The sequence below is a fragment of the Molothrus aeneus genome, chromosome 1 (assembly GCF_037042795.1).
Source record: "Molothrus aeneus isolate 106 chromosome 1, BPBGC_Maene_1.0, whole genome shotgun sequence".
Lineage (NCBI taxonomy): Eukaryota > Metazoa > Chordata > Aves > Passeriformes > Icteridae > Molothrus > Molothrus aeneus.
The window spans coordinates 17,633,590-17,650,498 of NC_089646.1; the positions used below are offsets into that span (position 1 = coordinate 17,633,590).

General features: G+C 38.6%; 1 protein-coding gene across 4 annotated transcripts; it reads right to left on the reverse strand.

Annotated features, from left to right (window-relative positions):
• Nucleotides 1–11,500: 11,500 nt before the first annotated feature.
• On the reverse strand, nt 11,501–16,843 carry THNSL1 (threonine synthase like 1). 4 transcript variants are annotated; one of them, XM_066561041.1, is made up of 3 exons: nt 16,739–16,843; nt 14,943–15,034; nt 11,501–14,444 (listed from the first exon to the last, which is right to left on the reverse strand). In XM_066561041.1, the coding sequence occupies exon 3, from the start codon at nt 14,388–14,390 to the stop codon at nt 12,165–12,167; it is 2,226 nt and encodes a 741-aa protein (XP_066417138.1). In that variant the 5' UTR covers nt 14,391–14,444; nt 14,943–15,034; nt 16,739–16,843; the 3' UTR covers nt 11,501–12,164. The 4 variants fall into 4 exon arrangements, with proteins under 4 accessions (XP_066417138.1, XP_066417212.1, XP_066417284.1 ...); XM_066561115.1 differs by having other exon boundaries at nt 14,943–15,029; nt 16,739–16,757; XM_066561187.1 differs by lacking the exon at nt 14,943–15,034 and having other exon boundaries at nt 16,739–16,760.
• Between the last annotated feature and the right edge of the window lie 66 nt (nt 16,844–16,909).

The following is a 16,909-nucleotide window of genomic DNA, read 5'->3' on the forward strand; positions in this document are numbered from 1 at the left end:
GTTAAACACTATTTTTGAATAAAAAAGTTTAAATAAAATTTTTAATTCTTTCTTCCTCTTTTAGCTCAGAATTATTGGCAGAAAAATGTAGAACCACTCCTCTCAGCCCCACCCCACCTTCAAAAAGCAAACTGTAACCTCACTGCAGCAGGCTTTTACACAAATCTCTCAAGAAAACCACAGCTCCACTTTCTCCACTTTTATAGTAAGACATTAAGGCTAGGAAGCCTTAGTCATGGCCATGGTTAAAGGAATTATTTAAAGGGTCAGAATTTCAGTCTTGGGTTTTAATTTACAGACACTCAGCAGATTCGTGTCCAGCTCCTGAGTATTCACTGGATCTGATTTTTGCTACTCTTTCCCTTCATATTGACTTTCTACATAGTGAAGTCTGATTTTAAAAATTTTTGTATCATTCATTTGTGAATTTGGATAGGAGTAAGGTGGAGGAAAAAACCCAGCATCCCCTAATCAATTTGAAATCTTGCAAAAATCACCACTTTCAAGCTTTCTGAGGAAGACGTAATTTTATCAAATATCCTCACACTCATATATATGCACCTCTTCTCCTCTTAAGTTATAACAACAAAATAATGTCTTCTGGTTTTCCCTTTGAAAAAAATTGTTGCATACATACACTTTTCCTTCCAGTCAGAACTCATGGCATTTTTTAAAATTCTGCTGAAATAAGTACAGTGACAACACAGTGTCACAGCACAGAATGACAGTACAGTTCACAGAACTTCAGCATGAACATTTCAAAGGGTACCTGATTCCAAAAGGGAAATAAAACTCTTGATTTGCATTCCAAGTACCAGCCTGAAAGGAACTTAATTACATTAACTACAAAATGCTTATTACAAGATTATTTTTAAGATTCTGGTATTTTGAGTTGTAATATAAAGAGAAATTTATCCTATAAAGACTGATTTTAAAATATCCCATGAAAAGGCTTAGAGAACTAAAAACCAGTTATGCTAAAATGACTTTATGATAATGGGTGACAGTGAAGAATTTGAGTGCATAACAGAGACATCTGCTTTGCAAACAAAGAAAAATTAGTGAAGTGGTCTCAATGACACTCCAAATGTTGCTTATTTCATCTGTCTATCCTCTAAAACCAGATCTACACACAGCATCATCCCTAACAACATTTAATACAGCTATCAAAAAAGGAAAAAAGGAAAGGCAATGTACAGTAGGGAATTTAGGAACAAAGGACTGGGCCACTGTTTCTGGGGAACTGGAGACAAATGCATCATAGAATTGCTTTCAGAAGCTGATCAAAATACTTCTTAAATTAAAGTGACAAGAGACTCATTGGAGGAGAGTTAAGGGACACTGGAGGTTAAGGAGACCAATTTTTGTCTTTTTGGTCCCTACCCACACAGTCACAGTAGCCATAAGGCACAATAACTCATCAGTTACTCAGCTGCACAATTACCTTTAAGCTGTTCCATTTAAATGTAAGTTGATTTATGAAGCAGATCATGCAATTAATACAAGGGAAAAATCCCTCACAAATGAAGATGATGCTTCTGCTGCCCCTGAACTGACCAAAGAGCCACCACCATGGGGGGTGGGAGATCCACTCTTCACCCTGGGGCATAGCACAATAAGCTAAGTTCTCACAGAAGGCAAATTTTATTTTGGACAGATTTTTAAAAAAAGTGATTTATATTTCTTCCATCAGCTGTCAGCTGTGCCTTGCAGAAATGAGTAACAATTTGTTTGATATTGGGACAACTTAGTAGTTTGTGAAGTAGTTTTCAGCTAGCTTTTATACTGGCTCTATACAGTGCTGAAAAGCTCACTTTGCACTCAATGCCTTCTGCCTCTTCACAGAAGAGCTTCATCACTCTGCATTTTGAACAGGGGTTGACTGGGTATTAGGTTTGATTTGTCTTTACTAAAAGTAATTCTAGTGTCAGGCCAAAGTAACACAGTAGGTAGCTCTGTTTTGCACTCAGATCCCTTGGAGAAGAAAGGGACCTGGACTTATAACTACCTCTTTTCACAGTAATAAATGCATAAGAAAGTAAGAACTTTACCATCAGTGACCTAGGAGCACAAAGAACAAGGTGATGGCAATTCAGGTGCTGCACACTGGAATCAGGACTAAAAAGCAAGATTTAACTGTTTTAAAATGTAACACCTTTTTTCCTCTTGTGAGAACAGTTTTTCCATTTTCAGAAATCATAAGTGTATCATTAGCACCCAATATAAATTCAGAGAATCCAGCATATGCTTTTGATAACAGATAAAATAAAATAATACCATTTCGAAGTACATTAAATATTTAAGTATCTGATAAGTTTCTGACATGTGTAGTTGCAGATTTCTGAGGCTGACAAAGTGAAAGGGAGAGACTGAAAGAGATTATGTGACTAACTTGGGGAAGCAAACCTTGACCCCTTGTCTTCCACCAATTTAAAACCCACATGAAAGTACTTTATAAATCTAACATTTTTAATAGGCAGATCTGGTCATCTATTGAAGGTAAACAATTCCAAATTTCCTTTGTAGTACAATCATTCCAGAAAAGTCTTTCATCAAAAAATGTTAGCCAGAGTGATAAATCACTCAGAACAATAAAATCACCTGCATTAGCAAACACAGCTTCTGTCAGTAATTGTGTTTCCTTGCCCTAGGCATGAGTTTGTTACATATGGGAAGTGATAGTACTTGTGCTTACAGTTCCCAGTATCACATTTTCCTTTCCCAGTTCCCACTTACTCATACATATGCTTATCCAGCAGCAGTTACATAAGATGCAATTCCAAACAACATTTATAATCCACCTCTTGCAAACAATAAACTGCATCAAATTAGCCCCTGATGTGCTTTGTACTATCAAAGCAATTTGCAGATCCATCATGAAGTATCAGGACTATTATTTGTCTGCAGTCAGTACAGCTGGTTTTTTCTGACAGTGTTACCTGCAAGTTCTGGGTTATGTGAACTTACTGTCATATAACTGAGACACCCTTAGGCAAAAGCACAATTCAGCAACCCCCCTTTCTGGGAGTTGGAGTACATATCTGTCTGATCCAACATCGTGAGATGTCCCAGAAGCATCAGTGATGCTCCAGACTACTGATTTCTCCTGGTGATGTCCAGGAGAAATGTCCTACACATTACAGCATTTCTGGGGACCCTGAACCCTGCCCTTACCTTGACTAACTGTTCCCTTGCATAGCTGTTCAGTTCTATCTATGGACCATAAGCCCTTTCCACATGGCAACCATCAGAGCAGAGAATGTTTCTTTCCATTTGTTTTTTTTTTTTTGTACATTTGCTTTTCCTATATTTAAACCTCCTCTGTGGGACAGATTTATTGCTCTTCTCAGAGGAATGTTGCCCTCATTTACTCACCTAGTGCTATGCCTAACTACTGTTAAGAAAATTCAGTGTATAGCTTAAGTTGAAAGACAACAAAACAACAACAACAACAAATCATTTACTTCCTCATTAACACTTCATAATTATTATATATAACTTTCTTTGTCTGGCCATTTCCACATCCTGGAAATAGTAATTTTCACCACATTTCTTTAAAATTTGCAGCATGTGGGAGATGTTCAGGCCCTCAAATTTTACTGGCACTCAGCATGAGATACTACCAGCTGAGAAGGTTTGCCTCTAGAGTCCTTGTTGCCAGATTCAAGCAGCAGGTAGGTTCTACCAGCTTGATCATTCTGAAAGTGGGGTTTTCTGACTGACAATTGCTTTCAGTGAACAGGAGTTCATACCCTGTTTTGCAGAGCCATCTTTGAGAGATGGTAGAAGTCCAACAGAATGCTAGGGAAAAGAACATCTGCTCAACGTCAGAACAGTGCCCACTACCTCAGCAAAGACTGTCATTAGTGCCAGCCATGGTGCAGCCCCTGCTCTGTCCTTTCAGCTGTGTTAAGTGAAAGGAACCAAACCCAGAGGTCTGAGGCATCGGGAGGGTCAGCACAGGGAGCAGAGGGATTAGCAGGAAATGTGCACACACATTAGAAAAGACTCCACAGAAGTTTTGCTACCACAAAACAATAAATCAAAAACCAAACAACTCATATTCCTTTCTGTTGCCTCGAAATAGACTTGGAAAAAAATTCACAATTTACATAGGATTACAGTTTCAGCACAAACCTTATGTTAGGCCTTTTTTTGCAAACCAAAATGCAAGTAGGGCACCAGCTAGAATGTAAATATAAATGATTATTTAGCTAAAGTCTGATCTTACAGAATCAGCAAAAAAAAGCAAAGATCAGGACCTTAACCATGGGGGAGAAAAGTACAATATGCACATCCCTGCTATATAAAATCCAGTGCACTTGTATTGGTTTAGCAGATTGTATTATATTCCCTTCATGCTTGTATTTAAAGAAAAAGGGTAACGAGAGGTATTTGGATTTAGCATACAAAGACTACAAGAAACTGAAAAAGATATAAAGCCTGAAGAAAAGCAGAGATGCCCACTGGCTCTGTTATCAACCTGGATGACAGGCATATGAAAATAAGTTGCTTGGTCATTTTAACATTAAAATATAAAAAATCCTCCCCTGCAGAGCAAGACATAATTTATACAGCTTTTCCCCATGAACACTGTTATCTGCCCTTCCTTAACCCAGAACTCAGTACAAGCTCCATAGGCTGCATCATGTTCAAAACACCAAACACTGGGGCCTGCATACAAGACCGTGGTATTATTTGTGCTCTTGATTTAAAGAATTTTTAAATTATTATTTTAGACTCTTTCACTAAAGCAAAATTGATTCCAGCTTTAGAGTTGAAAAGTGTCTAGTAGCATATAATGCCATGAATGAATGTGCTGTTTTGTAACCTGAAACCATCACGTATTTCTGGATACTCCACACATCAATGAGTATTAACCTAATTATAATTAAAGTTTCTTAAATTACTCTTAATTACACTTTATAAAAATGAAATCATAAAAAGCTCATATAATATTACAAATGTTTATGACTGCCTCTCAGAGCTCTTCAAAAACTGCAAGAAGTGACCATGTCTATCAAACTCCTGTTAGGAAATGCCACCTTGTGGATAAAAGCTGTATGGAACAACGATTCCAGGTAAATTTCACTAAAATTTTTAGTTGCAAAAAACTGGTTTTACAGAAATAAACTGCTCTTGTGGTGTTTCAAAACTGCATCAAATTCTTTTATTAACCTTTCTGGTAGAAAAATACTGTGAATATGGCTCATCTGTATAAAATGCTAATTAATTATGCAGGGAGCACTGGTTTCATTAGGAGATGGGATGCATTTATTAGCATTTTAAACAGAATCAGATTGCCACAGACACTTAGAAAACAAGTCCACTAAATGCCTGCTCTATTTAGATATAATTTAGTGAATGAGTTTAAAATGTAATGAAAAAATACACTTAAAATATGCTGCTAGAGCAGAATCTATTAGTACATTTTACCTTCTCTAAGCTTTAATTGGTATATAAAAGTTCAAGTTTAACTACAAAAAGGAACCATTGGATTTTTTCATTTGTCATATAAGTCTTATTATGAGCTGAAAATGAATTTTAAATGGCCATTGGATTGCAGGTTGCTTGTAAAAGCTGAGAAAAAAGGAGCCCAAAAGCATCTAATAAATTTCAAAAGATCTCCAACTTTTAAAAGCTTGAGAAAATAAATAATAATTAGCTACATTCAATAAAGCTGACATTTACACAGACACTTTCCTCCTGTGCTGTTCACCTCATTTCCATAATGAAAGTATATATAGCCCAAACCATCACAAGGCGTATTGTATAATGAAATTTAAAACTAATGAGCCATATCCTAATAGCCATGAGTCAAGTCAGGGTATGCATTAGTAGCCCATTTGCAATTCTCTAGAGACAGAAAGAACAAGGCTAAACATATCCAGTAGCCTATTTTGCTCTGTTTATGATCACACCACAGCAGAACTGAAATTAGTTCATAATCTCTATCTCTGAAATCTCTGTGAAATGCTGTTCATGCTTTTGTTAAAGGCAAGTTACTTCTGGGGCAGCCAAACATGACTTGTGATTGTTTGGTTTGACCTCTTTTGTAACATGGTCTGACTTGTCTGAATTAGTCATCTTTCCATCAAATCACATTTTTCAGGAAATCATCTAATATGTCCAGACTAGGGATGCCTTTACTGTTTTGTTATGTACTTTTATCTCTTTTTGTAACATGTCCTTCTGCTTAGACTTACTGGATCACTCTTCCTCTGCTAGGTGGAACAGCTCTTTATTATCAATTTTTCTCCAAAGATGGTTCATCTAGGCTGATTCTTCTTTCACTAAACTAAGCAGATTCTGGTTTTTGAGTCTCTCATGCCAGTGCTTCTTTTTAATACTTTTATTGCTCTCATGACTTTTCTGTCCAGCTTCCCAGCATTACTGAAAATTGTGACTACTGAAAATGAGCATAATATTCTTCCAAAAGGTTACACCAAAGCCAAATACAGACAGCAGTATTTCTTCCCTGGCAGTATTCCCATTTCTAACCTCAGGATCTCACTGGTCCTTTTGGCCACAAGGCATGCTGAAATTTCATGCTCAGTTGAAAATGCACATCATCTCCAGACACCATTCAAAGTCAGCATTTCCTATCACAAATTTTTCAGCTTGCTAAGTATGTTCTCAAACCTCTATTCTCCTAAAAACACAGGTCTACTTTAGGCCAGAGTGAAATGCAAATTGCTTACAGCTCCTAACCAAGCAATTAATCTTGCTCTGATTAAGTGGCTCCTTAGTATTTAAGTTTTGTGGCATCTGGAGATTTGAACAGTCATTACTTTATTTCCTCCTATGTTCTTAATAAACTCATGGTTAAGAGCCAAATCCTGTGTGAACTCACATAACAAATCTGTTCAGTCTTTTCTTTCCAATTTAAATTTTGAGTTGTTTCAGGTTTGACTCAATTATTGTCATGATGAATTTTGAATCTGGGGGTGATACCCTCCATGTTTCTATAACAATAACTCTTTAAAATAAAAAGAACTATTTAAAAATCTAAGTCTAGTCCAAATACCAGTGACAAAATATCTAAATAAAATGCTAGAGTAAGAATTCCTGTGCTATGTAACTGATTTTGTGAAACTTGAGATACACTTTTTATGAAAAATGTGTTCCTATGTTGTGCAAGGAAAACAGAGTGGCTGCTCCCCTTGGTTAAATTTTATAATATCAGACACATGCAAGTAAATCAGGTGTTACCTTAATTCTACTGAATAATTTTCCTATACTGCCCAGACAGCATCTTAAACTCTTATCAGGAAATAAAGTCTTCTCAAGTAAACTGAGCAAACAGCTTAGATCTTGGTCCATACTGAGAGATCTTGGAAAGTTTTAGCTAAGTTGGAGAACAAGACCACGACAGTTGTCTTTTAGATTTCTACATTCTGAAAAAATCTGAAGAAACAAGCTGAGCACATTTGTAACTGCTGTGAAAAAACACAGTGACATTTAAATCCTCCTTAAGCTGCTAATACATGTTCAGAATCAATGGCCCATTCACATTACTTCACTGACATTAACTGCTCATTGTGGTTGCAACCATTCGAGTAATTTTTAAGCCCATGATCCTGAAATGATATTAGAAGTGTACCAAAGTTGCTCCACATCAGCTAACAGACAACTAGCTCATCTCTCAACTGAACTAAACATGAATAAAAAACATTAAACTATCAGAGATTTCTTTTTCCATACTAATCCTCAGAATACAGGCTTTTCATGCAGCACTGGACAAGTCTGTGGTGCAATGTAAACAGAGTCTTTTGACATTTGCTGGTTTTGATCTGTGTTTCCATTTTTATACATCCTTCCTTCCAGAATGATGCACATTATCACACTAAAATCTTAGTCTCAACAAAGTGAATTACTAGATTATCACCAGCTATACTCCAACTTTCAAGGAAACACATCTTTCAAGACTTAAAAATATCAAACTCTGAAACCACTTATTATAGTGGATTTTCTTTATAGCAGACTGGTAAGAACTTTCAAACATATTTGCAAACAAAGAGCTATAGTGCTATATAAATCCTGCAGTGTTTATTTAGGAAAAAATACAGTGGATACAAATGAGTAATGTGTATTTCAGGTATGCCAAATATGATATACTTAATAGCAATATCTGTTCTTGATGTCCTTGAAAGCAAAGCTGACCTTTTGAACAACAAGAATCTTCCCTCTAGAGTTCCATCAGATAAAATATTTCATCACCTCAAAAGTGTAAATAGCAATTCTTTTTATATCATAAAATACTAAGAAAACAGAATTATCTTCTGATGTTCTATTGATCCTTTACCTCATGTCTTCTCCCTGACAAGAAGGGCTGTGACTAAAGGCAAGTAATGAGCACTGTAAATATAGATGTTGTATTTCTCCTTACATTTGTTAAATTTGTCCCTGAGGTTTTTCATATAGTAGGAAGTGTTCAGCCAAGATTTATCTATACAGAAGAATACCAGCTTAACTAAAGCAATGCTATTACTCTAGGCCAACAAAGCAAGTAGAAATGTGTAGCTCTGCACACTCACACTCTCTGTCAACCTTGATTTTATTGACTGATACTGCAACATCCTGCTAGACTAATAGGAGCAAGCTGTGTATACAGCAAGCCTAAATGGCTTAAGGAATCTTACTAACCAGCACAATATAGGTTTGCTTTTCTGTACCATTGGCACACTACTTTGCCTTAACCAGTTAATTGGAAATAATGTATGACAGCATTCAGGGTGCACAGTGTCTGCACACTGAACACACAAGACCAAAAAAAAGGCACTTATGCCCAGTCTTTAATGCCTTTTGAATCTTTCATAATACTGACAGTGGGGGAAAAAAAGGACCATATCAGTAGCACAAGATTTGCTGAGCCACAGTATATCGCTGACACTAAGAAAATCTGGGCTAGGAAGAAAGGAGGATTGCTTCCCTCACTATCCTCTGTACCCACAGCCAGCTATTCTGAGCATGCTGGAAATTTTTTTTCCCTTCCATTGCTGCAGGCCCTGCAGGACAGAAGATTGTACACCACAACTACCAGAACACAGCATTAGCACCAGCTCACAAATACTGTGTACATCCAGGATCACAACACTACTGGAGCATTTTATAATGTTCATTACTAGGATCCACAAGCAGATGTAGTGCAGGAAAATAGTTTACTGAAGTTAATGAAAGTCCAAAAATTAATTATTTTTTAAAATTACTAAATACTACATTGTAAAAGCCTTTAGGCATTCTGAGAAATGTATTAATATTGTATGTGTTCATTAACCACTGCCCTTAGACACCGTAAGTCCCCATTGAAAGCCCTTTCCTAAGTACAAGTGCTCATTTTTTTACTTATTTAGTTTATATCAACTGCTATGATGGCTCATGTGATAGGAAAGCAGCAACCAGAAATTCAAACCATGCTTGGGCTACTGCCACGAACTTTAAAATAATTTAGTCATGCCAAAATAAATCTCCTGCTAGTTTAGCTCTGAATAGTTTATCTAACACTGAGTTATCTCAGGGTAGGATGTTGGCTTCTAGTCTTATTTAAAATCTCAGCTCTTCCCTTTCAGGTACTTTCTACAAAAACAAGCTCTTTGAAGATGTTTCTATAAAGTATTGTAACAGTTTGTGACAAACAGCCCTGTGATTTAAATGGCATTAAGCCCCATGGAACCAAGTACTGCAGGATTTCCACTGAGTCCTTATGCTGAAACCAAGCCCTGTCCCAGTAATTCAATCCAGGCAGTTGGGTTTGTTTGGTTTTGGGTTTTTATTTTCAAGGTTTAGAATTCTGGTTTTGTACTGAGCACATCCAGAGAAAGCATTAATTTTTTTTTTCCACTTGGAATTACTGTAAGAATCAGATTGAAACATCCAGAAATACAAGGTGGATGCTCACTTATCACTGATACAAGCAGTGCTCCTTTCTTGGCAATATGCTGATGTAACTTTTTCTTACAGGACTTGGATTTTTTTTAAATTACATAATCATGATCTTTTCCATGTCGTATTTGGAAAATGATGAAAATTCCTCTGCCCTAAGAGGACATTGAATGAGTCTGATGTTTTCATACTACAGGAGGTTCAGTGGGCACTTCAGCACAGCTGTCCAATACTTCAGTGGTGGTTAGGAAGAGATTGGAGGCTCTCTCTTCACAAGGAGCCATATGGAAATGACAAGGGGAAGAGGAGAAGGTTGTACCAGGAGAGGGTTCATTTTTGTATAAGAAAGAAATTTTTACAGTGAGAACACTGGAACAATATCCCCAGGGATGTGGGAGAGTCTCCATTGCTGGAAGTTTTTAAGACATAACCAGAGAGGATGCTAGGTAATTTCATCTGGGCTCCCTTTGTCACAAAAGGTTGGCCCAGATGACTTTTTCAGGTCACTTCCAACCTGGTTTGTTCACAATTCCATAAAAACAAAAAGTTATTTTTCAAAGTTACTGCAGAAATAGTGAAAAAGGTTTTAGCAAAGAACCAGAAAGGTCCTAAAAAAGTATCTAAGAATGGGGGAATCTAGAAAGCTACTGTGTCACACCCATGTTCTCAGCTACATTTAATAATACTCTATACATACTCACTGTGGCAAAGGCACATCGTGCTGGGGACTTTTACCCTCAGCTGGAAAAAATGACAATTCTTTACAATAGTTTGCTAGATGGTGTCTTGTTCACTTCTAGTGTGGCAAAAGGTACAAGCAGGCACACAGAGGAAGCTGTCAGATATGACAACAGTTCAAAGCCTCAAGTGAATCTTGATATGTAGGAAAAGTTGCTTATTGAAGAGGCAAAAAAATGTTATCAATTACCAGATTATTTGAATCTTAGTGGGAAACACAACTTCCCATAGCTATATGTCCTTACATCTGAAGACTCTTAGCTCTTTACCTCTAACTGCATGCCACTTAAACCTTTCAATACATCATTTTACCATTTCTCATAGTATGAAATGTAGTTTATGTCCTTGTGAAATATAATCTTCAACTAGTAGAATACATTTCTCCATAACCACATGATCTCCTAGGACAATCCAGTCTAATTTTTCTTCAGAAAAAAAAAAAAAAAAACAAGAGCAAAGTGCCTGTCATTAGCAAAACCACACAGATGTATTTTGGGTTGCATAATGAACACTTCTGATGCTATCAGACTGGAATTCATCCTTCACTTTCCTTGATGAGATGCCAAGTAATTTGGGAAGCCTCTTTCTTACATTAATTCATGCAAAACTCGAATAGAATAGAACATCAAGGAAATTAACTTAAAAAAATATGAAAACATCAGTAATTAGAACAAGAAAAGCTATATGATCTCCAAGATAAAACATAATACAAAAAATATATCTAAATAAATAGTGAAGTCTGTTTCTTATTTAAGAAGACAGCTGTTACCACTATCAGATTCTTCTAAAGTACTAAAAAAGGATTTTAAAGTTGAAAGTTCAAATAAAAAACATCCAGGAAAGAGACTACAAGACATTGGAGAAAGAGCCACACCTCAAATATATTAAAAATATTTAATTAGGTATTCTATTTGACACAGGAAAATATTTGGGAAAAAAAAGCATTAAAAACAAAATTACCAGATTTTTATATTTTGACACTGGCAACACAATACATATAAAACATTATACAAGAAGGTAATATATCACAAAATTCAATGGTTCAAGGATTAACAATACAAGGGTATTTTAATCTTTGTAGTGAAATCAACCCTCATTAGTAACATATGAACACCATTATATCATTATGTTTCAGTGCCCTAAGTGAAATGAGTTAAAGTTTAATTAAACATCCACTGACCAAACGTTCACATCATTGTTGCAACAAAACCAGAGCTATTAGTTCCAGAAAGGTCAGACTTCATTATCTGTCTCCTTCCGTTGAGGATGCTTCAGCACTGCCAAGGAGAGCCAGCAGAGTGAGCATCTCTACTGTGTATGATTTGCAAAGTGGTATTCCAGTTTTTTACACTCTAGATTCACAACCTTTCACTGCCACTAGAAATCTCACACATGTTACTTACAAATACTGTTGAAAGCTTGACAACTGAATATAAAACTGTGAGATATGCTGTGGACTGGACACAGGCCAGATGAATGATGGCTTTCATAAAGCATGCAGCTTGTTAAGAAGGTTTTGCAATTGTGGACATTGTATCAGTTGCTCAAAAAACTTTCATAAAATGATTTTGAATTAAGGTTTCTATATGGGACATCAGCACACTCAAATCAGCAGCACAGACCTGGTGATCCCCATTTCCTGTCTTTTTCAGGGTCTCCAATAGGCCCCAGTGGATTGGAGGCAGAGCACTGTAAGAACTCAGCAAGTGAAGCTGACTTAATGGATTCTGATTTATTTCTGCAATCCTCAAGGCCCTCAAGATAGCAGGTGCAAACTTAGAATAATGAGCTGTAGATGAAATAATAATTGGGCAAGTTCTATCTTGTAATCGATCTGCAACTACTTTAGCAACAGCTGTGTGTGTATCCAAAATATATCCTGTAGTACTGTACACAGAGTGAATGGCAGCCAGACAGTCCTCATCAGAGCACCAGCCAGCCACTAAGTCCTGCTGAAGCTTTCCAAGTAGATCTTTCTGCAGCTGGAAGTGGCCCTGATTTTCCAGCTGATTAAATAATTGTGTCACCAGTTGTCCATCTTCATTAGCAATCAGGTGTAAGTATCGCTCAAGATTGGAGGACTTCAAAATATCTACTGCTGGTGAAAAACTGGAAATTAATTTTCTTCCCCTCAAATCATAAACACCTGTTCTTATGAATTCAGTCAAAACATTGTTTTCATTGGAAGCACAAATACATTTCCTAATAGGAATTCCCATCATTTTAGCATAGAAAGCAGCTAACATGTTGCCAAAGTTTCCCGTAGGAATGCAAATATCTACAGGGCTTCCAAAAGAAATAATACCCTGATGAACGAGATCAAGGTACGCAGAGGCATGATAAACTATCTGAGGAACCAGTCGTGCCCAGTTTATGGAGTTTGCTGCAGCTAAAGCTGTTCCATATTCTACTGTAAGAAAGCCAGTAAAATCAGAATTAGTAAAGATTTGCTTTATAGCTGTCTGGCAAAAATCAAAATCTGATTTGACACCCACTGACCAAGCATTTTCCTTCTGACAGCCAATCATTTGTGATTTTTGAATTGGGCTTACTCCATCCTCAGGGAAAAAATTCATCAGAGCAATTCTCTGTTTGTCAGTGTCATGGAGACGACTAAAGCCATCCAGAACAGCACTCCCCGTGTCCCCAGAAGTAGCTACCAGAATCAAGTAATTGCAGCTTCTGGGAATGCAGTAGGCAAATAAATGTGGCATCAACTGTAATGCAAAATCTTTAAATGATGCTGTTGGTCCATGAAATAACTCAAGAAGGAACTGATTGCCTGCCAGATGCCTAACTGGGGCAACTTTAGAACAACTAAAGTTTTCTCCATAAGCAGTTTCAATAATTTCTGCCAGCCTAGAAGCAGGAATGTCAGCAGGATGTATGCATCTTTCTAGTATCACCTGGGCTCTTTCAACGTAAGTTGCTTCTATCAGACCTTGCCATTCTTCAGCAGTGAATTTTGGAAGTCGACTCTCAGGAACAAAGAGTCCTCCATCAAGGGCTAAGCCCTGAATAACAACATCACTGAAATAGAATTTATTAGAGTCTTCTTCTGTACTCCTTCCAGACCTACTAGACCTTGTTGAAATGAAAGTTTCCAGTTCTGAGTCTTGGTATCTCTTCACAGCATCAAGTACCTTTTCTGCTACGACCTCTGCTGCAACATCCCTGCCACAAAGAACACGGATGTCAAACCATCTTTTGTAGAACTGCTTCCTAAACTGGAGTACATCTTTGAGAGAAATACCAGGAGACAGCCCCACGATACGATCCATCTGCTTTTTTTTCAGCCTGCTCATAAGGACTGTTGTGGGCACATCCAGATACACAACTATTCCACTTTTCTTTATGTGCTGCATGCCAGCAGCATGCATTGGATTGGATCCACTAAGGGAAATGACACTTCCAGATGCTGACAACTTCAACAGGGCTTTTCCTTCCTCCTCTAGAAATTCCTCATAACCAACATCCTGCAGTTTTTCTGACACGCTCATATTCCAGGTTGTTTCAAGGACATCATCATCTATGTCTATGACAGGGCAATCCAGTTTCTGGCCCACTATTCTCCCAGTCGTTGTTTTCCCAGCACCTGGAGGTCCCATCAGGATAATATTTTTCTTTCCAAGAAGAGAATGACTTGAGAACCATGACTTCCATATCTGTGCAAATGCAACAGGTCTTGAAAGCGTGAGTTTTAAACACATGCTAGAAAGACTGTTCTGGGTTATTAGTCTTAAAGGCTGATACTGAAAAACGTGAAACATCTTCTGATGAGTTATTGTGGGGTTTTTTCCAAGACAACTTGACAATCCACTTAACTGCTTCAGAAAGAAAACAAAAAAACAAACAGTAACTAGTCCTTCAGCAAATATTTGAGAAAAAGCCCTCAAGGATATAAAATTCAGAACAAGAGATCAAACATAAATCCAGCTATGACCTCATCAGTGCCAAGGAGGTACTTTTCAGAGTAAGACTCATTTCCCCCTCCTCCTGCTTAGTTCCAGCTTGTTTCCACTGACAAACCCAACTTCAAAAAGCTCATGTCCTCAAGGTAAAAAAGACATCAAATCCTATTACTACAATACTGTTCGCAAATAATATTGCTTATAGGAATTAAAAAGCAATCTGTTTTTTCTTCTAGAAGACTTGCTTTAACTACACATTTATAAGTAACAATTAACTTGGTTAGCTTCTTGTAATCAAAATGATACCAAAATATGCATTTGTTCCACCTCCCAAGAAAACTTTAATTATTTTTAATCCTTTCTTTTTAAAAAAAGTAAATGCAGACCCACTTAAATACACAGATAACTCACAGTCTTGTGTAACAGCAAGGCTGGATGAGTTGCATTGAAATCTCTTCTGAAGGGATGGAAACCAAGCAAGGGATTTTTGAAGAACTCCTACACTGGAATTGTATTGAATATTATTTGGGGATGGAAAGAGGGGGAGAAAGGGACAGACAGACAGAGAGAAATCATGAGGACCCTCTAACAAAAAAAGTAACTAAGAAGGATGGATTTCCAACAAAGTGAGAGACTCCCAATGTTGTGCTTTGTTTACTTAGAAAAGCAAACACCAATATCAGCACTAATTGGAGCACATGAGTTATCTCCGATGTTTAGAGCAAAAGGGGAAAGACTGAAAATCTCCCTAAAACTGGGGGTGGGGGGGGGAGCAGGGGTAAGAGCATTTGCTCACTTCTATGGAAAGTTGAGCTTACAAACAGTAAATCTCTGTGTTTGCACTGAGTGCTGTGACCTGGAGAATATGCTGTAATTACAAGGCATAGATCAGAGTAGAGATGGGCATATAATGCTATCCAGGTTTTTTCCTCAATCCTTCTAAATTATAAAGGGGTCAGCCTGTGTAGATGCAATACAGTTTTATAAAGCTTTAATAAAAAAAAGGGTTTTAAAAAAACTTTATAAACCCTTAATAAAAGGACAAACAAAATGAAGAGGGTAATTGTAATATCCAGTATTGCTCTAAAAGTGTACTGCAATAGTAAGCACTCTAGTGCATATATATGTATCCTTTTTTTTAGTGACAGAACTTCATATTAAACTTGCATTATGTAAAAAAGTTATATTCAGGAGTAAATAAACCCAAAACCAGTACATTTTAGCGACTTTATTTTTTGAACATAAGAATCACCTCAAGCATTGTGTGTGTGAACTGAGGGAGTGAAAACCATACTAAGCACAGAGTCCTGCCTGCCATGTCCTACTCCACTACAGGTTAACAGGAGCTGCAGTCAGTTGGTGTGCATTACTCAGATAATGGGTGTAACATCTGGGCTGCCATATGAACTTAGGCTATAGGTATTGTTTAAAATGAACTTGAGTTTTGCACTCACCCACATAAAGTACATGTACGTAGAAGGCTGCAAGCATTGAAAGCAACCCGTTTTTTGAAATTATTTTTTGTCCACTGGCAAAACTTCAACAGTAGAAACAGCCAAATGATCCACCCACCCCACTTTAGATACAAACTCCACGCCAAAAGGGTGGGGTTGTTGCGGCAGAGCTTACACCCATACCTCCAGTAACATTTTGCTTTGGCTATTCAGCTCGACAGAGACGCGGACAGCAGCTATATATCTTTAGGCGTGACCCACAATTTTAACAACCACTGCGGGTGACAGGTGCTCTAGTGAAAACTGGGCCTTCCTACTTGCATAGACACGAGACCAGCCCCCGCACCAAGCTCCTGCAGCGGCTCCCTGAAGGAGTCAAAACGCGGATGGGAGGAGGGAGAGAGCCGGACGGACCGCACCGCACACACCCACCCGGTCGGCCGACACTGCCCGGGCTGCGAGCTGCCACCTCCGTTCGCCCTGTTCTGCCCTGTCCTGCCCCACTCCCCTGGTCCCGGCTGGGTTCCACCCCCATTCCCCTCGTCCCGGCTGGGTTCCTGCCCCACTCCCCTGGTCCCGGCTGGGTTCCACCCCCTTCCCCTCGTCCCGGCTGGGTTCCTGCCCCACTCCCCTGGTCCCGGCTGGGTTCCTGCCCCACTCCCCTGGTCCCGGCTGGGTTCCACCCCCTTCCCCTCGTCCCGGCTGGGTTCCACCCCCGCCCCCCGGCGCCCTCAGCGCGGCGCGCGCACGTACCGGCGGGGGCGGGGGTTACCGCTGCCACAGGTACCGCGCACGCGCAGTTCAACGGCCCGGCGCGCCCCGTCTTTCCCCCCGCGCCGCGCCGCGCGGTGCCGGCAGGAGCTGCGCCTGCGCGGCCGTTCCGCGCCTGGCGCTGGAGCGGGTGGCGGGGGCGGCCCCGCCCCT